Below are 24920 nucleotides of genomic sequence, written 5' to 3'. Positions count from 1 at the left end.
GTGAAGAATTATATCGGATAAAAGGCGCATGCCCATGTACATCATGATTTAATTCTGTTAGTTGTTGATTAATATCCGGAGTGGTAACTCATTTCCCAGTCACTTGATGCAGCCATGATCAAAGGCTATTAACTGTCTTTTTGAAAAATCCAATGATTTTGAATAAACTATTATAAGTGTATGTGTATGTCAGGGGAAAAAAATCAGACGACTACGTTTTCTATTGAAAGCTTGACTTCATTGATCGTCCAACAAAATGGCCACGCGAAACATCCAACATAGTCCAGCGGATAGCACGAGAAGAACGCTGTACAAAGGAACTTAGAACGGAGGATATGGGCGGGTGCACGAGCTACTAAATGTATCGTAAAGGCGGCAGTGTAAGAGGACAGTCGGTGTATGTACAGCTACCCTAGCTGAGGTAGATCCCACAGGGGTCATAATTGGGTCTCCACATTCAGGGGCTCCTCTTCTTCGCTCAACGACCTCTGCTGGTGCTCTTGGGACGGGAGGCGCCGGGGGATGTCTCTGTCCGTCACCGACCGGCGGAGAGGAAGAAACAACGGTCGACTGAGGCGGAGAGCATCTTCATAAGTCGGAGGTGGAGGTGGTGGAGCAGGATTTTCTGGATCTCGGGTGTCTTCCCGCACTACGGGATTTCTGCGAACGCTTCCGTCGTCGGGAGGGAGGGGAGACACGTAATACACCACACGGCCATTCTGGAGGGAGGAGCGGCTGATGGAGACAGGGATTCCAGTGCGAGGGATGGAGTATCTCCTGCTGGTGCCGGCCCAGGAACATCGGTTAGTGCAGCGTCTCTCCGGCCAAGAAGATTCGGCAGCGTTCTCTCCAGAGTGGGTGTCACGCGTTAGGTTGTAGTCTGCGGGACATATCCCGTTGGGAATGTTTCCATTGGAGTCTGCTCGGAACAGAGCCCTTCCCGTGGGGTCAAGCAGGAGGGCCTCGGAATAGCTGGGAGCGATGGTGTTGTTATTGGTGATGTGCCGTTCGAATTCCGAGCTGTCAATGGTGCTTCCTCGGGACATGCGTCCTACGGCAAAAGTTCCACTAGAGGGCGTCATATAGTTGACTCCAAATAGCTTGTTGACTTTGTAGTGCACGTAGGCAGTCCGAAACTGGATCATAACTCGCAAAGGCCACGACAGCAGCACTACGGAGAAGAGCCAAAAGACGAAATGCGACACGTACCACGGCAGACGTTCGTGGTCTGCGAAGGCCACCATGTGTTCCTGGAAGTTGACTCCGAGCAGATCGAGACCTTCGCACATTTCCATGTAGTCGTCGAGGCGCTCGTTTTCGTGGAAGAATCGCCGTCTTTGTTCGTCAAACTCGTTCGCTGCTTCGAGGTTTGCGAAGGCGAATCCTTTGCTGAAGCGAATTTTCGTTGCCGGATGGTTCTCCAGGTCCAGAAGCTTCTTGGATATGTCCTTCACCCCACAGTGGCTGTATACGAAGCTCGTGCCCGCAGCGTGCGAATTAATCCTCTCGTAGTACACCTGAGTCGTGGTGTACGCGTCGCCATTGCGATACCTGGTCACATGACGAGTCCGTCTGACGTAGTGGTAGCAGATCGCTTTCCACCAGATCACCGGTTGGGCTTCGCGCATTTCGCGGATGTGTTCGTAAACCGCGTTGGCGTCCACTTTGTACGAGAGCTCGAGCCGCGTGCTGCAGTGCCAGCACTCCACCAGGTATACCAGGTACAGCATGGCCATGAACGCCACAGGGATGTACACGTAGCCTTCATCGCACGGACTTACGCGCCTCCTGGTGGTGATGGGGAAACTTTGAAAATTCACTACCAACCTCGTGACCTCTGCACAGTGACACCAGATGATGACCGCCAGACAGCCCAAGATGAGGATGGTGAGGACGAGGCACTTCACGTGAGCGTCTCGTCGGAGGCTTTGACACAACGTCTGCTTCTGTGGGCGTTGCTGAAAGAAAAGAAGAAAACAGAAATTAGTGGAAAGATCAATAGTCTTGTAGAAAGAAAATTAACCACTTTTAGTTAGTGGACAATATGTACATACATAATAAGATTATTAGAAGGATTACAAATCTGCATTGTACTCATCACATAGAACCATTCCACTTTCTGTGGAATAGTTCTTTAGGCACAAAATGCTTTCATTTGTGTCCATCCAACACTTCTTTTCTTACATGATATAGGAATTAAATTGGGAACGAGTAGTAAGGATTCAGGCTTAACCAAAGTACAAATCCCCAGGGTCAAAGAAAAAAAAATATGGAAAATGGGGCTGTTCAACATGTAAAGAAAGAGGTGGGGCAAACATACAGAAATATATCTTTGAGTAAAAAAAATTGGAAAGAAAGAAAACAAAATTACGAGTGATGGAGGAGGGAGAAGATTTTATCGTATCAGCCTTTCACCGAGACAGCCGATAACCCTTTGTCGCTGTTTTATAAGTGATCGAAGAAGCCTTCCGAACCTGTCGTATCTTCATGTTCCGTAGCGTTCTTTAAAAGCATTTTCTTATCTTCCGCTGTCAACGAATCTCCAAAGGAAACGCTCTGTGCTCGATTAGGCACAATTTACTGAGAGGGTATCGACAGCGGAATGAAAGCACATCGCAGTCGTCTGCAACCCTTCGCATAAAAAAGAAGAACCGAACTTGTGCGTCCAAGAAAAAGCGGATCTGGAAAACAACACTTGGACTTGAGCGAATAACAAATCTCAGCTGAAAGGAGACAACTGGAACTGTTAGCATAATCCACCCTCTGCAGAAAAAGTACCCATTTCAAAATTTGGTAGCGCCATACGACAGTGTGAGTACTAAAGGGCGGTTTGTCTGTGCCCTACTACTTTCAACACATTCATTTCACAGTCATCCTAACACTGTCTATACGCCCTCCAACTAGGTGGCGCCCTCATCTGGTACAATTTTTTTGTTAAATCACTATCAAAGCTTTTCCACATAAAATTAGAAACTCCCCAAACTTAAGAACGCGTAGTCTTTTGTATAAGCGCTTCAATCTCTGTTGCTCGCAGTACATTATTTATGCAAATGAACGTTGAAACTCACGTTGAGCAAAGTGGTGAGAATATGGTTGGGGTGTTTCAGCTGTACTTCTGTAAAGCACATTTTGTCTTAGATTTGTTATCCTTCAAGAAAATGCACGCGTTCCTCAAACACGAAATGAAAATTCCGTGCGTTGTACTACTTTATAATACTCCTATAACTCTCTAAGCAACCTCTGGTACGTGGGAAGTGCACACGTGTGATAGCCATTGACGGTCTTCGTGAGAGGAGTTTGGTCCATGTGAATTAACTTAACGCGCAGTGTGGGAATAAAAATAAAGGATGAAAATCACAGGGGCAAAAGGAAAACTTGTAATTCTGCTACTCAAGTATAGCAAAAATGCGAGTATCGTATTTTGTACACGTTTCCATTGAACTTTTCTATCGTGGACGAAATCTTGGAGATTGATGACGTCATTAGAAAATGGAACTCCAACAAACTGCCGATTGCAGTGAATTAGTCTGGAAACAAAACGAAGAAGGCTGCACAAATGACATTATCAGGCATCTGAAAGGGGCAGTCAATTGGACTCGGACACTACCATGGTCTTGAAGGGAATTAAGAAAGTCTTAACAGCTTCCAGTAAGTAACGACATAAGGCACAGTTGTAGTATCTAATTTGGTCGATGCAGGGTGCACCTAATGGTGACCTTTGCAAAGAGCGACAATACTGGTGTCGAGGAAAGGGAAGTGTCTGTCTAGTGAAAGATCTAATAAAGGTGTTATTAGTGCTACACACACGGGTGTTGCACATCTACGAATGCACTGGCAGTCATAAAATTTGTAATGACGGCGAGGATGCTTTCCATATGGCAATAGTGATGTTATTGATGTTAAAACGCTTGCCATACAGTAAAGGCAGCTTTATACTATTACATATTTCTGAACAGCCACTATATGAGATTGTCAATGTATCTGTGGACGAAAAATAGGTTAAATTATTACAGTGCTTCCAAAAATCATAACATCTTATGAAAAATTGGCTAAACCACAACATTAAAGAAGTTGCCGTCAAACGGATCTTGCCGTTAAACCATGTTTCCATCTTAAAATACTCAAAATCAAAACAGGGCAGAAACATGGGCGCAAAAGAAGCTATTTTCAAATAGCAGGATTCTTTGAATCCTGGTATTCAAAGAATCATCCACAGGATTCAAAATTCTTTGAATCCTCTTACCTAGGCTTCATACAGTTAAATACAGAACTGAATCCTGTTATCTCCATGAAAATTCAAAGGGTTTAAAATTATTTGACCTTACTACTCAATGCCAACCTAAGTATAAACGAATTTAGAAACTAAGCGCAGAATCAAGAATTAATACTCCTGAACGAATTAATTAATGAAAAAAAGATCAGACAGGCTGATAATGGATTTTCATTAATTATGCAATAACTCACTAACGTTTATCAAAAGTTAAATGGTCGAGCCGAGCACTGCAATTTTACTTTCAAGTGTTCAGGGCACCAGTGCACGTAATCAACAGGTACATAAACCATTCCTTCATTGAAAAACAATGAAAATCTTATGAAACCAATCTTATCCCAAATACAGGTCACATTTCAGAAAAAAATCTGGGCGACGCAATAATCAGAATTCAAAAAGAATTCTGAATAATAGAGAATTTTTTTTAAAAAAAGAGATTTATTAACATATATTTGACGTTAAGTTCCCTTAAGATAATCTCTGGTTTCTATTACACCTCAATCCCCGACTATTAGCTGCCTGGATTTGTTAAACAGCGATGAGAGAACTTGTGTTACATCTTGTGTTGCCTCTTTCATCTTGTCATGGGGAGGATGCTCATGGATTTCCCATTTCTACAGCTGCAAAAACGCCTTCACAACACCATCCACATGATAATTTGCAATCGAATGCCCACTGTAAATCCCTGTGCGATCAATTTATATCCCATACTGGTGATCGTGCTTCGTCAACGCAGCTAAGAGCACCTGCAGTACGCACTTACACTTTTCCATCCAGCGACACAACTCTCCAATTCAAGTGCACTGACGAAACTGTCGTTGCTGCTATACAAATGTAGCTCCTTTTATAATGGATGTACACGATAGTGCTGCCAATACTTTTTGAACAGCCCTCCAGAATATTAGACTGATATTACTCGCAAATTAAATAAATAATAATAAAAAAAACCCTGTAAAATATAAAACTACTTCTGTGAGTAATAAGAAATTATCTACAACCACCTACAGCTTATCTCGGATCCGAATCAACCAAAAATACCTTTCCTATCCTTCCTCGAATGGCCGGACATCCAGAAAAGATGTCTCTTTGCAATCTCGGAATCACCTATCCATAAATAGCCTACAGACAAAAGCAATGGAGTTCCGTTTCAAAGAAAGTTGCATCGTTATAGTTGAAAATCTAATTATGAATTCACTGAACTCAGCTACCACGGAAGAGCAAGTCTGGTGAAAGGCGAACTAATCACCATAATCTCAACCAGAGAACTAATCCTACTAAGCTGCATTGAATGAACAGATTTTCCAGACTCTAACCTAATAACTTTAGATAATATACAGATGCAAATATAGAGTTGCAAAATGTACAGTAATTTGCATAACACTACTAAAGAAAAAGCCAAATATTTTCATTAGGATGGACACAATCAAGCCGAACATTGCAGTTTTGCGTTCAAATATTCAGACACATCCATTGTATTAGCTAGCTTATTTCTGAATTCAGTTTTTAATTACTTTTTGCGAATAAATCGTTATAATACCTTGCTTCATATGCGTTTTTATTTATTATTAATATCATCAAGACTTTCACTCTACAGTAAATAAGGTTCCTATTCTTGTTTTGTTTGTTGGCTGAAGAAAAGGCCACGAGGTATTGATGTATAATATCTGTGAAAACCCGAGCTGCCTAGGGGGTATGCAGCCCCATCTCCCGACATGGTCATAGTGTGAAAAGATCAACGTTTTTTTATTTAAATGCTCTCGAATGTGATTTATTATTGAGCTTCTTCAGAGCTCTTAAGAAATTGCTTCATTCGACATTCCTATTAATAAGTTTACTACTATATCTCTTACTATTAGATCAAGGATGTCATGGGCTTGCATCCAAATAAAAAAACAAAAATAGAAACAATTTCAGTATATATTCGTTCATTCAATATATACTGAAAATCTACATACATTTATCGAATACAGTTATTTTCTGTGCAGACTAAATTTAAAAAAAATCTTTTTTATTTTATGTTCTCGTTAGAAAAGAGGCTGAGTCAGCAGTTGTTGCATGCTCTAGCGAAGGAGAGAAAGAAGAAATAAAAATGCTTCTCTAGAATCTCCAGGATGGGTGGTTTATCATTTCTCTTATATCCTCCTCATCTACGTTTTCCATCTTCGATTTATTAGCTTCCTTGAACGTTTACTCTGGATGAACGTTCGCAGGGTTTTAAATCAAACATTAATTCCCACGCCTTCACATCCTGCACGTCTTATTTTTCGCGTGCTGGTTCACCCTCTTGCAATATGTCATACCGTTCTGCCGCTTGGTAATCCGTCACTAGCGCAAAATTGGGGAATGGAATGAGAGAGAGAATAAGCAGCTGGAGTTAGTGTCTATGCAAGTGAGTTATGAAGGTACCTTCTTCCTCTCAAATTACCCGGAGGAGAATTCGCATAATGAAAACTGATGGCGCCTTTCGCTATAGGCACAGAAACATGAACTCCAAAAGTGGAAGTTTTTTTATCGCATCATTAGACACGTTTTGTGATATTAAAAACGTCTGACTTATCTTTCTATATTGGAAGGTCCCGCAGGAGTAACAGCACAGCAACAGGAGCGCTAATTACTTAAGTGTTTGTCTATTTAATGGATGTAGTCACCTCTCCAAACAGCCGAGGTGCCTCTTAAAACAGCGCGATTTTTAATGCATTAATTATTGGTTGCTCTCCCTGTAACTCCCTCCGGAAAATGATCGTGTTACCTTGTCGAGGACACCAGCGAAATTTCCTTGGAGGAAGTCAACATAACTTCATTCTGTTAAAAATTGATTATTTTGGAGGAAGCAGCTTAGTTTAGAATTGGGGATTATCACAATGGAAAAAAATCTTTAAAGAAGATTATTTGACATCATACTGATCTAATGGAGTGACTATTTAAGCAGAGAGCGGAACCAGAACAGATAATCCATTATTTATTTTTTCCATAACCTTCGTTAATTTTTAATAAGATAGCTAATTTTAATTACGGAGCATGCGTGCCAGCTTTGAAATGAAAAATCAAGTTTCTTTTTATTAATCCTACAATCCACTCTAATAAGCACACCTTAGGATATTGTCGTTGTAACTAATATGCAAAAATATTACTTGAGATAACAAGGTCCTCGTACACTTATATAAACAAAAGGCAGTAAGATAAGAGCTAGAGGCCATTATTGTTTTTTTTTCTCATTCTCCCCACCCCCAACATCCATTTTTAGCAACCAATTACGTTGTTGCCACCATCTGTTGCTGTCAGCATTAATTTTGCAAGCGGAATTTTTTGCAAAGAGTAAAAAGATAATGGAATGAAACCATGGAAGGCGGTAAAATGCCCAACTCACGGGGTTCCTTGTGAACATCAGAAAGGAAAATTGGTAAATGGTATAACCAATTTTAAGTATAAGTTGAAAACAAAAATGATTCATAAAGTTATTTTAGCATCTACATAGCAAATCATAAGTGTTCATGTTTCACTGAGGAAGAGTGATATCAGGAATTTATTTTTTAAACATTTGCAGCTAAAATTAATCATTCCAACCGATTCTGCCAGCTGGAGTTAAACCCTGCAGAGGATGCTTTTCTGCATTACAGAAATGTATTGCGCAACATGAAATTATTCGCCGCCCCTGTAAAAGATATTTTTCGGCAATGCAAGCCTGGATTGCAGTGTGGTATTATTTTAACTTTTGACAATTGTACTACACTATTTAGGCATGCGTCAATTAGTATTGCAATTACTAAATGTGCAAGGATGTGGGATTTTATTACATCCACCAAAAATCATTCTGCCTTTCCCGTCCCAGAAAGTGTCTATCCCATATTGCTTTGAACTTTATAAAAAACTACCAACCTCGATCACTGGTACAGTCAATTCATTCCAGAGATCCACAGTTGCCTACTCGAAAATAACCTTAGAAATGTGTATCTGTGTCCTCTGGTTCTTCTTCCTCTTGCCAGTGATATCTAGTTTCCAAGGTTTTTAGTCCACACTTTCTAAGCCTTTCTTCATATGTACATCAAAAAGCACTCCTTGCTAATCTGGTTGCTCTTTTATGTACCTGTACCTGTACCTTTTCTAGACTAGAAGTTTTATGACTTTCTTCAAATGTGGCTGGCCTCCAGACCTGAATAAAATATTTTAATTGCAATCTCACCATCGACTAATACAAAGGGATAATGATGCCATCTTCTCTACTTTCGAAGGTCTTATATATCATAGACAAGATAACATTAATCCAAGTCTCTTTCATCCTGGACCACTTTTAATTTCACTCCATTTTAGCTTGTAACTCCCGCATTTCTGTTTCCATATTTTAAGACCGTTTTTGCTAATGATTTAAGTCACTTTGAAGCAAAATAGCCTGATTCTGGTCATTAGCTACCCATCCTACCTATAAATCATTAGCAAACTTTGAAATTTTCCCCTGCACCCCCTCATCAATGTCATTGAGAAAAATGAGAAACAGCAATGATCTTTGAGGGATTCCACTTGCCACATTGGTGGACCCTGAGATATGTTCATTATCCCAATTTGCTCCAGTTTATATGATAGCCTTTCATGGGAAAACCTTATCAAAAGTTTTACTGAAGCTTTTGATACTGCTTCCTGACTTTACTGAAGTCGACGTTGTTTCTTGCACCCAACTTTTCTATAACTTCGTCATAATAAATAACTAGATTGGTCAGGCAGGACTTCCCATTCATGAGCAAGTGCTGTGATCCATTAAGGATACCACTCCTATGGAGATAGTCGTGTACTGTATCTTTAATCAGAGCCTCCACGATCGTACCCACCATTGAAGCCAAACTCACTGATTAACTCTCATCTTTTTCATCTTCTTTATGTACTGGAGAGACATTAGCGCTTCTCCAGTCAAGGGGAAATCCCACGGAGGCTGACGATGATCTCATTAGTATTCTCAAAGGGGTTGTTGATGCACTCCTATGCAGTCTTTTTTTTATTATAACAGGATGTGTGTCGTCTACTTCTTGAGCCTTACCTTTCTCTCAACTTCAGTAGGTTCCCATATATACTCTCCTTCGACTCCGATATACCACTTAATTTACAGCAGTCTAATTCCTTGTCGCTGATCCCTCGTTTCTAATGGTCTTTCAGCTGTAAAGTTTGTTGCAAAAATAACTTTCATCTGCCACTTTTGCTGGGCTTTCTGTGACTTTTTCAGTTCGATCAAATAAGGAACTCTCTGATTCACTTTCTTCTTTTTTGTATTCACGCAAGAAAAGACCTCTCTGTCTATTTTTAGGACTTTTTGTTAGTGATTTCTCATACTCAGTTTTCTCTTTTCTTACTCCATCAGTGGTTCTGTTACATTTATCCTTATAATTGTCATATAAATCAACATCTCAATTTTAATATAATTTAACTCAATTAAACGCTTAAACTCTCTGCTCATCCACGTAGGCAGCATCCTTTTTTTACGAAACTTCTATTTAATAGAAATGTAAAAGTCACAGAAAGCTCTGAAACAAATGCATTGGTAGCTTCCATGATAAATCCCTTGAATATTTCCCATAATGAACTCGCCTACAACAACTTAGTTGTAGTAGGACCTAAGAACCTTCAATAGAACCTAAGAAATATCTCAATCCATTACAGTCCCCCTCTATTGAAATTGAAGCCCTCCACTTTCTCTTGACCACAGAAATCTCTTTGGACACTACTCATTTTATGACAGTGTGGCTATTACCTACTAGTGGTTCCTGTACTGTTACATTTTGGATGCAGTTTGGTTGGATCCTTGGTGAGAATCAAGTCGAGGATATTAGAGTCATTTATACTTTCTCTGACATGTTAGAATAAATTAAATGGTTTAACTCCAAAGCTACTAAGGTTGAGAATAAAAACTGTCATGTTAGGACCACTCGAGAATTACCTCATCTACCTCAATAAATACGTTTGTATTACGTTGTTAAACTGCGTGTATTGTTTTCCGGTTAGTTTGCCTATTCTGTTGGACGAAGACTCTGATTTTCCGAGGGGGGGGGGGTTATTGTCTGCGCTTGAGACCGACTAACTCAGTAAGGGAGGGAAAAAAGCCCACAAATGTTCTTCGCGTCATTGAGAGAATTCGATCCTGGTTATTTCCCCCGGTTGTATGGGGAGGACAGTGATTATAACACTGTGCACTTGCAGGAGATCGTATTTTACTGATAAAACTTTACCATTCCCTCAACTGTTTGAATTTTATTTGAAGATAATAAAGCAATCAAACTTACGTTCGTTTAATTATGTTCTTTTTTGATTTTGGAAATATGTACATAATGGAATCAAACATTTCGTGGTATTTTCTTACCACTTCTTCAGTGATAGCTGTCTTTGTAATGTCACCATCACAAAAGGTCACTTAAGTCACAAGAATTATTGAAATATTGCAAAGATAGCTCTCACTAAAGAAGTGGTAAGAAAATACCAATAAACGTTTGACTCTATTCCATATATATAAGAAAATATTTAAATTTTAAGATAAACAAGATACTGGTGTATTTAACAATGAATTAAATCAACGTATTATGTGCGTTAGAATTTACTAAGAAACCCAAGTTGAAACAAGTTAAAAGACGAAGAGTATTGTCCATTAAAAAAGGAAAATTGAAAGAAATACCTTCGTGAAAGAAGAAGAAAAAATAGAAAGAGATTATATCTTTAAGTGGACTTTGTACTCGGCAATAAGTACTGCATTACCACGACAAACAAAATTTAAAAAAATATATATCAATTTAATTACCAAGTATCTCAAGCAGATGCAGGTAGTAGAAAATCAAGCCTACAGAAGAAACGAATGAAAAAAAATAAGAGTTAATGATGTTAGACTAGGGAGAGGAGGAAAAAAAAGAGAAACGGATTACGATGTTAAAGGATTATGCGGTCAAGGAAGAAAAGAAAGAGCAGTTGGGAGAGAGAGAAGCAGTAATCGATAATTCATTACTGAGGGCGGATAAAAGAATAGTAATCAGACGAAAAGAACCGGGAGCAAATGAACAGGAGCAGCTAATACTCGGAAAGAAATTACGAAGGACTACACTGGAAGAAAACAAGATTCAAAAGACGGAAACATGAAATATGGAGAGAGAGAAAGAAAGATTCAATTCCAGGAATTTATTGTATAAGACTACTTGCTATATTCGACCTCAATGTGAGAGATATTTTCAGTATTTTTGATCTCATTCAGTCAATGCATCAATTAATCTTTGTCCTCGCGGACAGAGAATTGGTTAGGACAATTGCCCCTTCATATCGTATGGAAAAGGCACAAGTTTGGGTCATTATCTTGAGAGAAGAATAGACTTCATTTCACATGGTGGCCTAGTTAGCCGGGATTGAGTGGGAGTCGCATGTTCGTTTAATCCCTAAAATTCTGGATTTTCATCCAGTGAAACCAGAAAATAGACCTTAAAATATCCTGTTTTCTCGTAGCCTTAGTTTCCTCTACGTAAATCAAATCACACCCAACTCAACTAAACCTGAAAATCCATGGAAGCTCCACCCCTCCAGTAACCAAGCACAGAGATCTCGGGGTCAACTTTGACCCTAAACTCAGCTTTAAACACCATGTCGCAGATATTCACAACAAGGTCTGCAGATCCGAATGGCTTGCCAAACAACACCTCCTTCATGTCATAGAGTTTCAGTACACTTTTCAATATATTTACCAGTTTCTTCAGCCAGTCATTACCTACGGATCTGAAATCTGGGCTTCGGCAGCGAAAATCACGCTAAAAACCATCTCATCCGATGAGTACTGGCTTCTTCGGTAAGTGCTCTTCAAGCACAAACTTCCACACCTCACTCACACATTTCAGAAATGATCAATCAAACTTCTAAACTACAGAAAAGTCTCAGAACGGATCTTCACCCTCCGCTTACTCGTCACCATTAAAATGATGGGGGGTGAAATCAATGCGCCAAGTTTTTGGCAGATGTGTAATTAGAGAATCCCTCCGAAACCCTTAAGGGCCCTCCCTTCTTTATAGTTCGTGGCGTGGAGGCTCAGGAAGAGCGACAGCTTCCTGCCAATGGAAATGCTCCAAAACGTCCAAGACATGGATGCTGATTACAAGAAATTCATTGAGGGCAAAGCCTACAGAAGACGCATCATCAGGGAGCAGCTCTCATCTTCAACCGAGTGACTGTCATTGTTTTTCCTTGACCGGTTTGTTGCTATTGTGAGAAAAAAACTGTTTACAACTTGTTTTAGTTCATTTTTATTGAATGTTGTTGACAGAAAATGTAAGCCTGAATTCCCCCTAGCCTGAATTCTATACGTAAGTTTCGCGATGCCTCATTCAATTCGCTTTGATGTCTCTTGAAGCACGAAAGCGAATGTTCGTCTTTACAATTCGAAATTAGAAAAATTTCTCTTTTTTTTTACTTTATTTGGACGAAGAGGATTCACTTTTCTGTATCAAAGCCAACTTAGGTAAACGTGCTGCCCATTAGAAATAAAAATAACAATATAAACGTAATATATCACGGGAAAAGTCTACGAGTAAATACGGTAATGGCCAATTTTATTGCCATATTTGCGTTAAATGTTTTCTTCGCTTTATTAATTACGAGTTTACTTAAGGGAATACCCGATTTAGGCTGAGCAGAAGGGTCTAATTCGCATTAATGTAACTGCAGTTCCTTGCCATAAAACACGATGAATTGTAATGGCATCAAATGATCATCTCTGCTCATTTGTTTCGCATTATTATCCAAAAGAAGAAACGCCGTTTAAGGTCACTCAGTAATGACAGCAGCCAGCGGACGAACTTTAAACTTACGAAGGTCTGCATCAATATCCCTCTCGTGCCAAGTTGGAAAGGTCTTTTCGTAGTGAGTGCAGAGGAGTAGAATCGTCTCAAAAATAGCGCGAGCATATGCCAACTTTTCTGTTTGAATGAAAGGAGATGCACGTGACCTTTTTTTTTTTTTTTCATTCTACCGAAATCAAGTTTTAAAAATTTTGGCCGTTCACCTTCTGAAGAGCTCGTTTTTCGCCGACGTAGCCATTCATGAATTAATAAGCGCGAGGCAATTACCCTCCTAGTAATCAGCGGCTCAGTAGCCATAATTACAGAGGATAACGTAATTAAGAAGTCATTTCTGTCTTTCTTTCTGGTTAATAGCGTGGTTTCTTAAGCGTAAAGGTATAGTCATAATCGATGATGAACACGGGCTTCCGTTGAGCATCCGTGCAAGGCTAAGTGAAGATGGAGGAAGAGAAAAGGAGAGAGAGAGAAGGAAAAGAGATAGAAGAAAGAGAGAAGGTAAAGATAGGAAGAGGAAGAAAGAGGAGGAGTAATAATGGAGAGAGAAAAAAGATGGAGGGAGGGAAACAAAAGATAAAAATAAGTGGAGGAAGAGAGGAAGAGAGGGAGAGAAGCTGGAAAGAGAAATGTTGACAGAAGAACAGTAAGAAAAAAAAATGGAGAAAGAAATAAAATAAAGAGAGAGAGAGAGAGAGAGAGAGAGGGGGAACAGAGAGTGAAAGAAAGAGGAAGAGAAAGAAAAAGAACCGAATAAATAAAAGAGGAAAAAAGAGAAGGCAATAAAAGAAAAAAGAGAGAAGGAATACAGATAAGGGAAGCCAAAAAAAGGATGGAGAGAGTGGGGAAGAAATTAGAAAAAACAAATGGAATAAATAAAGGAGAAAAAAGAAAGAAAACAATGCAGATTAGAGAAAATGCAATTAAGAAGAATGGAAAGATAAGTAAAGAATGAAGAATATGAAGGAATAATTGAAGAAATTAATGAGAAAACAAAGGAAAGAAAAAAAGAGAAGGAAATGCGTATGGGGGAATACAAGCGAAAAACGATGAAGAGAGAGAGAGAGAGAGAGAGAGAGAGAGAGAGAGAGAGAGAGAGAGAGAGAGACGGAAGAAATAAAAAACATAAAAGAAAAGAAAGAAAGAAAAGAGAGACAGAAAGAAGGAAATAAAAGAGGAGAAGGAAATAGAGATGTGACAGTGCAACAGAAAAGGATGGAGTGAGAGTGAATGAGGGAGAGAGGGAAAGAAATGAATAAATAAAAGAGAAAAAAGGAGATAAATGAGAAAAAGAAGTAAGAAAGAAATGGAAAGAAAATAAATAAAACATAAAAAGAAAGAAAAAAGAGAAGAGGAAAAGAAATGAGGAAATAAAATACAAAACAGAGAAGGAAACAGAGATGTGGGAGCGCAAGAGTAGAGAGAGAGAGAGAGAAAGAGAAAGAGAGAGAGAGAGAGAGAGAGAGAGAGAGAGAGAGAGAGAGAGAGAGAGAGAGAGAGAGAGAAAGAGAACTTAATGCTAAAAGTTTAGGTTCATCCTTTAGATAATCGTTTTTCACCTTGCTGGGATCCTTCATGTTCGGACAGCAACGTTTCCATTTGAAAGTTTCGTGGATGCAATCAATCCTCTTACAAAGAACGCTTCCTCGCCGCCTGCCTTTTATTGGCGTCTGTTTATCATTCGGGGCCACACTTTTAGCGTCATTTGCGGTGGCAGTGTTTCCATCCCGATCACCCACTCCGAACAACACTGACCAAAATCGAGCGTGCGGGGCATTGAAACCACTCAACTTCGCTCATTAAAAACGAGTCGTGATTTATGGAAGGAGCCATCTCGGTTGTGGCCTCCTTCCATAAATCCAAAACCGGCCCTCTTTATAACCAGGCAGCGACACAACGAAGACGCCGTGTTCTCGGTTCATTATGAAGACATCCGCATGCAGGGGCCGAATTACGCTCGCGATTTTCGTGACGGTTTTATTTCTCGAAAAGCAGTTTTCCGCGGGAGCGGTTTTAACCCGTCCTTGACCCAGTTCGGCCTCTATTATGCGCCGGCCCATATCAGTTCATCTCGGTGGCCGCGTTTGTCCTCGTTATCGGTACGGCTTACGGTAACCATACACGGCAGCTTAAGCTATTTAGTTACCCGGCTGCGGACGCTAAACCCAAGTTACGTGCGCCGTAAGGGAAATTGTTCCGACTTCGAATTTATGTTTGGCGTTAGGCGAGTGCTGAGCCCTACGTCATTCGCACTCTCTAACAAACTGCATCGCTAAGCTGCCCGTTCATCCCCTCGTCAATGTTTTTTCTCCATCTCTCATTAACCAAAAGATGCGGATAAATCAATGGAATATTTACGTCTTCAGCAATACATCACTGTCAGCGATTGTATTTATTTATATCTGTGTTTGTTTGTTTACTTGTTTTTGCTTAATGGCGATGCTTTTCTTTTTTGTTTATCAAATTAACACTCAAATGCGAAAATGAAACGAATTAAAAAATATAAAATTACGATTTTTTTATCGATTTTGCATCGAACTATTTGATGGGAGTGTAACCTTCCGCAAGATACAAAGCGTACGTAGACGTTGTAACCACGAAGTTTTGCTACCTTTGGTTTTTGTAATTGGGAAGAAAATCGTGAACTCCCGGGTTCAGCGATATACTGCCTAACTGAACACTGAACATTCAATATTCAAACTTTGTATTGAAAATAAAATGACCTGTTCATTCAATGCAGCATTATACACTACATTGCATTAAAATTAGAAGGAATATTTTGTCGAATCCATTTCATCCCTATAGTCAGAGGATAACGAATTCCTAATATAAAGTACAGTAAAATATAATAAAAACATATAAGGCAAAATTTCGTCCTCCAGTGATTCATCTCATCAGAAACTAAAGTACGTTCTAAAAAGTATACGGGTACCTCAGTTTTCATAAGCCATCGGACCTTCTGTCGGATGATCAAATGAATCAGACCGCATTTCACTGCATCGATGTCCATTCTCTCTTTCAGGTGTGTGAGGAAGCGTACCAGATCAAAGGTGATATTCTTGAATTCTCGAAATCGCACTTAACAGCTAGGTTTCTTATCCACCTGACTGTGGATAAGAAATCCTCCACATGGGCAGTTAATGTAGGTGTTCCACTAGGCGGAGTTCTATCTGGGCTCTTCTTTACTGCTGCAATATATTCATTCCTGTGCCAGAAAACGGGTTTTATTTGCTACGCTGATGATCTGAAGCTCCTCTACCCGATACCCTAGAGCGACAGACCAGATATTACATCCGACTCAATCATCAACAGCCTACAGAATCTAATATCACACCTCTCGCAGTTCTCCTTAAAAATAAATCCAACGAAATCTAGACTAATGATATTCTGTCTAATAACACATTCAACTCAGCTTAACCTGGAAATCCTTGGAATACTCATCACAACAGTCGCCAAGCACAGTTATCTCGGGGTCATTTTTGACTCTAAACTCAGCTTCAAACACCATGTTCCAGATATCCATAACAAGGTTTGCAGATTCGGATGGCTTGCCAAACAACACCTTCTTCATGTCACCAAGTATAAGAACACACTTCAGTATATATACCGGTTTGTTCAGCTCGTCATCACCTATAGGGTTAAAATTTGGGCGTCGACAACGAAAAACACGCTGAAAATGATCTATTCTGCTTCGTTGGATCCTGTACACACACACATAAAGGCCGCCCCTCGCACGCGCCTCACAAATAACGGAACTACTAAACTTTAGAAAAGTTTGAGATCGAATTTTCACCCTTAGCTTACTCGCAACGATAAAAATGACAGCGGCCAAATAAACACGCCCAGTTTCTGGCAGCTGTCTCAATGGACAATCCAAGCATCATCTTTAAGAGCCCTCCCATCTCTTCAGTCTGTGGAATGGAAGCTCAGGAAAGTTGACAGGTTCCTGCCCATGGAAATGCTCCAAAACGTTCAAAAGACTGATGCCGATTTCAAGAAGTTTATTGAGGACAAAACCTATAGAAGACGTGTCATCAGGGAATAGTTCTAATCCAAAGTGAGTTGTTGCCTATGTAGTTCCAAGAGCAGTGATCCGGCAAGCAAATACTGATGACCATCGTGGTTATAAAAACGTGTAAATAACTATTCTTTGTAAATAACTTTGTTTTTAATTATTTTTCAGTATAATATGTTAAACCCCTAGCATTTTTGCTGTTATGGATATTGCTTCAGTCTTCTACGCAATCAGAATGAAAGTCGAGGCTCTGCGCAGCCTAATGAAGCTGTTTCACGTCCATGTTTTCAGATTAAGTCACTACAAGCTGTGCACTTGGTGTATTGTGATGCTGAAACAGAAAAGAGCCCTCCCCATACTTCTGCCAGTATAGAAAGAGCTCAGTAGTGTAGATGCCAATGTTCCTCGTGGCATTAATTGCTCTAGAAATGATAATCAATGATCCAAGCCTAAGCCACGAAACAGAACTCAAGTCAGGGACGACATCTTTTCCAAACTAACGCCTTAAGACAAATTTCCAATTTTCCAAATAAAAATTACGATGGGTTGGGCATCAAGCAAATCAACGCAGTGCATTGCGAGCAGTGATATTTGTTTTTTGTGCAGTACAATGCACTCTATCTATCGTCTTTGTACTAATAGCAATTCCTGTGGGCTCTCTGAACCCCTGGTTGAGGGAAGCCACTGGAACGCCATATCAACAATCAACCTGTTCGATAAGCACTGATAGGATTTTACATACCACTATTTTGAGCGACGTCAGGCAATCCGCTTCCATCAATTTCTGTGGTCTACCAAAACGTTTCCTGGATGTAGTAACACCATGACTTTTTTATTTGGTAGTACCTCAGGGATGCTTCGGTAAAAAGTCTGGCAAGAGTATTGGAGTGTTTGTGATAAAGAGCAGATTACATAAAAATTTTTCCCAGATTTAAGAAATGCAGCCTCGATGAAATTCAAATGGTTTGCCCCAAACTTACAAGCTATGTTCTTATTAACTGGTCATGGTTCGATTAATGCAAAGTTGCATGATTTAGGAATTACTGAAAGATCTAGTTGCCATTGTGGCGAAACAGAATCATGGGAACATATGTACAACTGTGAGGAGTACAGCGATCTACGAATTGAATTGGTATCTCAGGTTAGTAATCTCAATCCTATGGTAGAAGGCTGAGAGACAATTCTAGTTGATAAACAGGAGAATTTCTTGGCTTTCCAAGCCTTTGAAACTGCAATATTTCTTAGGCGGAAGGCTCTTCTGCATCTGGAAGCCTTGCATTTGTAATGCGGCATGGTGCATAGTTCTGTGAACTCGTTCTTAAAAGTTTTGCTTTGGTGGAGGCATGAGTCTGCTATATCCACTGCAACTCCAGCTCCTTGTGCTGGCATTTCTGTTCTTGGCAGCTCCTTGCACCGCTGGCTTTCCAACAGACTGTGAACAGATTCAGCTCTTTTCCAATGAAGTCTGGACTTTGTCTGAAATTTAATTATATGTATATATTTTTTTATGTAATTTGATTATTTTCAGTTTGTTCCTATCAATCTTTTTTGGTCATGGCAGGTTTTTCCCCTCCCTGTACTTGGGCAAACAGGAGAGGGAGTATATAAGAGTACTGTTAAATTATGTGTAATCGACAGCGGGGTTGCCATTGGTTGGCTGGGACCGCTTTAATTAATAAATAAATAAAAAAAATACAGTTTATATATATTCTGATTACAGCATCAAATTGCAGTAAAACTTTTCGCTTATGGGCAAATGCACAAGTGGACGTCTCCATAAGTTCATTCCTTTCAGGGTTATTTTAATCATCTGAAAGGTATGAACTAACACGCAGACAGTTAATTGATAAAATATTTAAGAGAGGGCGCTTCCATCATTAAGCTAAAAATTTAATTTGCATCCGTTAACTGATTACGAGTAATGCTGATGATTTGATTGGCCACAACTTTGCATTCGCTGGGATAGATACGGAACGCGTAAAATCATTTGAAATAGCAAATGAACCTGGAAAAGACGTCACGATTTAATCTAACGCACGCAGAATTTGCAGCAAATACCCGGTAGTCATGGAAACAATGACTCACAGACAAACGTCTATTTATCCCGCTTGCAGAGCAGGTGGAATCATTAACTTCAGCCACAGTGGACAGTTGGCTCACAGGAACAAACATTCCTGCCGCAATCTTTCTTGCATTTATAAAGATTGCTATTATTTGACACCGGTGGGTAGAGCGGAGATTACAAACGGAGGCAGAAACACTGAGCAGAACAGCTACTATGGCAACAGCCACGGAGGTCAAGCGAACAACGTTCATTATCTACGAGACTCCGCTTTAGACAGCGGCCTGGAATTTAACATCTGTTTAGGAATTGGCACTTTCGGATGAGGTTAATGAAAACGAACATTTAGAATCCTTTAATATTGAATTCTACAACTTCAACAATACATAATCAATGTAGTTAATACCTGGAAGATTCAATTATTAATTTCCTTCTTTTCTTTTTTTTTTTTTTTTTTTTTTTCAGTGTGTACTTCGGGACCGCCATGAACCACTGAAACTAATACAGAATTATATTCTGTATAGTTCGTTAAATTAGAACACTTAATAAAAGTTTGTAGTTTTATCTTCACTAAGCTTAGCTGTTCAGTATAATTGCAACTATATAATATTTATTACTCTTCTCCCCTACACTTTTATATCTCGAGTTCACGAGTCTTGCATAATAATACTGCATTAAAGCTACAAATTGTGAATTCGTTTATATATAAATCGTACAGGAAACAGAAATAATAAATGTTGCGTTTCTATTTGACCGATTTTAGTGAAGGGCTTAGAATATATTTTTAGGAATGGCTTAGCATATATTTTTAAAAGGCCAAAATATAAAATTTCATGAAAATTCTTCCATTAGGAGTCTAGTTGTTACATGCGGACGGACAGATATGCTAATATTTGTTTTCTGCATTAGCATACTTGTATTATTTTTAATGTATATTTGACTATAAAAGTTACCAAACTTTTGTACATGTGAGCAATATTTAGAGCGATTAATAGAACAGTCGGCATTAATCAAACAAAAATTAAGGTAGTAGTTGAAGTAACTGTAGACTTTTTTTACAGTTATCAATTTCCCAAATATGCTGTTAGAACTGAGCCTTTATTGGCTTAATTAACGGACTGTAAACTTAACTCAGCTACTTAACTTAACGGACTGTAAACTTAACTCAGCTACTTAACTTAACGGACTTAACTCAGCTACTATAAACCAAAGGGTTTATAGTAGCTGAGTTAAGCTGAGCTAGACTTGCACAACATAAGCTTGCAGATCAGCGATGTTAATTCTTGATATCTCTGAACGAGTCTAGATATATTCAGTGTTAAGGTCTGCAATATAAAACCAAATTACGATTACTTTAACCCTGGAATTTGCAATATCTTACGCTGAGTGGTGTGCCCAACCACTAACAGCTAAACTTTACATTGACCTCCACAGTTATTTGAAGAACCATCAGGCGAAAGTACCTTCTGAATGAAGAAAACCAGCCAAAAAAAAAAAAAAAAAAACCCTTCCCATTTCACCCATCCATTCACTCCAAATGTTTGTCTAGTTCTGTTTGAATTTATTTAAGCTGTGAACTTTCACAACAGGGGATGGAAGTTTGTTCCAACTAACAACCACCCGCTGGCTAAAGGCAAACATCCGCACATCTATTCTACAACTGTCTTTCCTGAATTTGAATTTATGTCCTTTCAGGCGATTGATCTGGGATAGAGGAAAAATCCCAGAAGAATCCCATCAGCATTGAGCTCGCTCAAACCATTCAAGGCCTTATACACCTCAATCAGATCACCTGGCAGATGCTCCAGACACTGCAATTTGCAGAACACTTAAGCCTTTCTTGGTAAGAGAAACCCTTGTTCCATTCGCCCTTCTCTGTACTCGTTCCAACAGCACCACATCCATCCTAAAATAAGGCCTCCAGACCTGTATACAGTACTCAAGATGTGGCCTGACTATTGCCTTATACAAGGGGATAATCACCTCCTTATCCCTGCTAGAAAAATTCCTGTATATCATTGACAAGACACCATGAGCTTCTCTTGCAGACTGTCTGCACTGCTCAGAAAACTTCATATCTGCCTGCACAACTACCCCCAGGTCTTTTTCATTTTCTACTACCTTAAGTGTAGTACCACACAGTTGATACGTTACTCTGGGGTTACTGCTTCCCATATGTAGTACTTTACATTTGTCAATGTTAAACTTTAGTTGCTACCTCTCAACCCATCTGCTCAACTTTTCTAGATCCTGTTGCAGTAGCGTACTGTCATTAATGTCATACAACTCTGCTAACCTTCGTAACGTCTGCAAAATTAGACGTTAAGCCTGATATATCTTCATCAATATCATTTATAAATACAGAAAACAACAATGGACTCAGCACCGAACATTGGGGGATTCCACTTAGAACATTAATCTACGAAGAGCAGCGTCCATTGATTACCACTCTCTGTCTTCTCCCACTCAACCATGTCTTTAGCCACAGCAACAATTTGCCCTTAAAACCACACTGCTCAAAATTGTGCGGTAGTCTTGGAGCAGTGTGGCATTAAGGGTAAATTGTTGCTATGGCTTTATCTGGTAATGTTTTTCCTAAAAGAAAACTAACACCATTAGCAAAGAGTTAATACAACTGAAGCACGCAGGAAAAGAGCAGTACACCACATTAGGGCAGGAGAGTGAGGAGAGTGTAGCCCGGGTCGCCTGAGAACCGACTCATCATTTGAAAACATAAAACACCTCACGGTAAATTGGAAGGATTGGAAAGATAGATGCGTTAGTACTAATTTCAGCTGCTCATCTGCAATTCGGATGTCACTTCCCAAATTTATGCTATCTGCTAATACTTAACTCTTATTTATTTAGTTTTGAAAGAGATCCAAGTGCTTTAAAAGACAGCTTTATTCGTATGTATGGATATCTCTCTCTTTCCGATTTTTTTTTGCCTCTTTGCATGATAATGTTGGCCTTTCGTTTCCTTTTCTACGCCGATAATTTCTTGTTGCGAAACCTGACTGCAAACATCAACAACACCCTTTCTAAACATTTGACTTTAACTTCCTTCCTCGTGCAGCGCATTTTAGTTTAACAGTGGCAATTAGAACCCGCCCATTTCTTTTGAAAACACCACTCTTGACAGCGTCATAAATATTCTAAGTTGCGTGTTTGTGTAGACATCACTACCACTGACCTGACCTACATATACTGCACATACATATTTACTCTCAACCCCGATAGGTTTTTGTAGCACCAACTCCTCTTTGGAACCATCAGAATGATTTCCTGAACTTCAACTTCAAAAAAAGCACTTCCGACTTTGATATTTGGTACTCTTAGCGTAACTTTGTGGCCAAATTCCATTAGTATTAATTATTCACATCTTAATGGGTTTCATTCCGTGGGCTGCCAGAGTACCCCTTTTAAATCTAAGGTTTACAATCGGAAAGTTGAACTTACAATTTCGGTATCCCGTCGCACGCACTTTGATTTCCGCTAACGGTGGAGGCCACGTGAGTATTTCCAAGAGAATTCGCTTTTAAAAATTTATGAAGGCCGTTTCGGAATGAAAAAGAGTCCATCGTTTACTGAAGTGTGAAATGCTACTTAAATTATTGAAGTCAAGTAATTTAGGCAGCAACCAACACTTGGGAGGCTGTTGGAGGCATTCGACTGGCTCGTATCCATGGATACGACTCTACGATTTCAATTTGTAACCAATGGTATTCGCAAATAGAATTTCTCAAATTTTAAACTCAAATTTCTTTCCTTTACAGACGCTAAACGTGTTTAATGCTATAAGGTGGCCTGGTAGCTAGAATATTTGCCAATTTCGAACTTGATATTATCAGAAAGATCATTCCAGTCCACGTGGATACTATCTCGCAAAAAGTATGGGATACTTCTCTATTGACCGTTATGTTTAGTATTCGTCGACCTGGTCCTCGGCTATTTCTGGGATTGAAATTAAGCAGACCATGGCAACAAGATAACCTCGCAATACACAAATCGCCAAACAGCGGCCTTGGCAACAAGGCATTGGAGCATTGTACTATTTGAGGATGGAATTTGGTTGTTTGCCAAAATCGCTTTCTCAAGGTTAGACTGTTTTCCATTTTTTCATTACTTTGAATTTGTAATGAAGCTTTGGACGGTAAAGCATGTAGTTATTTATAAGTCGTCTGCCTTTTTATAATCAATAATCGTCTGCTTGGTATAGTTAAGGCAGAAGGAAATAACAAAGAAAAGGAGAAAGACAGACGGCCAGCAGACAGTGTTACAAAAACAGAGAAAGGAGTGAGATTGTTTAGATTAATGCTTAGAAACTGGGAATGATACAGTTGAGAAAATATGTGTTCTATAGGTCGGCTTGTCTACGCTGGGGTAAAACGAATTTCCCAGTAGGAAAACCGTATCTCTCTCTCTCCCTGAAATTGGTTAGTTCTTTTGTGTATAGTGAAAAACCTCGTCGAAAAGATTCGAACCCAAACCATTTCACTTGGAAGAGAAAGTTATTTCTAAGTTTTGGAGGGCTATGAGAGAGAGAGAGAGAGCTGTTTCTAATCCATATAAACAACTGTCTAGCCACTAAAGATTCCTTCGGGGCTGGTCAATCCCAAATAAATTAGTCCCAAACCTAAAACCATTGTTATTGTGAATAATAATTTTCCATAATACTGTACTCTACAATAATCAAAATCATGATGAAACATTCACACTTCATTATACTTACCACTGAAGGAAAGAATTGTCAGATTACAACAAGATTATTGAAAAAAAAAAATAAAAATAAACAATTCAACAGAAGATAACACTACTGATTTTAAAAAAATCGATGATGTTTTCTCAGAAAAGGGTGTTTCTGAATCATTTTCTAATGCTGATTTCAAAAATGACTTCCCTTTATTTCCAACACGTCAGATTTCTTCAAAAATCACGAAATAAAATTTAGATTGTTCCAAAATTTTCATTAATTTTTATAGAATCCGTGCTCTGAAATTATAACAAAATGCTACTTTTACGAGACTTTTATATTTAAATACATTGAAAACACCATTAAAAAGGACCGCGCGGTAAAAATTTTTAAAAACTGATCTACGATGGATCAAATTTTCGTGTTTTGATTTTCTTGCAGATCATTCTACTTTACAGTCCGTCTTCAGCGTCCAGCAATAGTCAGCCCTCACGCTAACATTCCGCTTCCTCTGGTACCTTATCTCCTTGTCTTTAATGTCCTGGTGAAACCTCTGTTCTTCACTAACACTTCCTAGATTTTCTGGGAAGTAGTCGATGTGGGAGTGTAAAATGTGTACCTTGACATTCATGTTATAGCGAGCTTCTTGAAGTTTGCCAACATATTTTCAACTATATTCTTGTAGTCTGGATCCATGTTGTTCCCTGAGAAGTTCTCAACAACAGGCCTGTCTATTTTTCTCTTTTATTCATAGTTCCCTCAAAATCTCGGTGCTTCATCAGTTTGGGAATTTGGGGTCCAACAAAAATACCTTGTTTTAGTTTCTCTTAGGTGATCAATGGGGATTTAATACAAAGGTAGTTCACTGAGTTAAAGCTTTCACAAACTGTTTCATCGAACCCAGTTTTTATGCAAGGGTGGAAGGAGGACAGTTTTGAGGTCTACTAGTGGTTTATGAATTATGTTCTTTGTCCCGGCGACAAACTGTCCATCTTTGGACAGATCTTGATATCCCAGTGTTTATTTCTTGCCCGACTGTCCCACTCACACAAAAGCAAGGCATTTTTGTGTAGCCAGATTTC

At 39.2% G+C, this 24920-nt stretch overlaps 1 protein-coding gene across 1 annotated transcript in view; it reads right to left on the bottom strand.

The window, feature by feature from the left end:
* Positions 1-272: 272 nt before the first annotated feature.
* LOC150088541 (transmembrane protein 151B-like) overlaps positions 273-24920 on the bottom strand; it is a 70092-nt gene continuing 45444 nt past the window's right edge. Inside the window, exon 2 of the mRNA XM_090370793.1 lies at positions 273-1958. Coding sequence (XP_090226919.1) covers positions 438-1958 — 1521 coding nt within the window. The 3' untranslated portion in view covers positions 273-437. The remainder of the gene's footprint in view (positions 1959-24920) is intronic.

The sequence above is a fragment of the Mastigoproctus giganteus genome, chromosome 3 (genome assembly GCF_048544385.1).
Source record: "Mastigoproctus giganteus isolate SK-2022 chromosome 3, ASM4854438v1, whole genome shotgun sequence".
Lineage (NCBI taxonomy): Eukaryota > Metazoa > Arthropoda > Arachnida > Uropygi > Thelyphonidae > Mastigoproctus > Mastigoproctus giganteus.
This window is presented reverse-complemented; position numbering and strand designations above follow the sequence as displayed.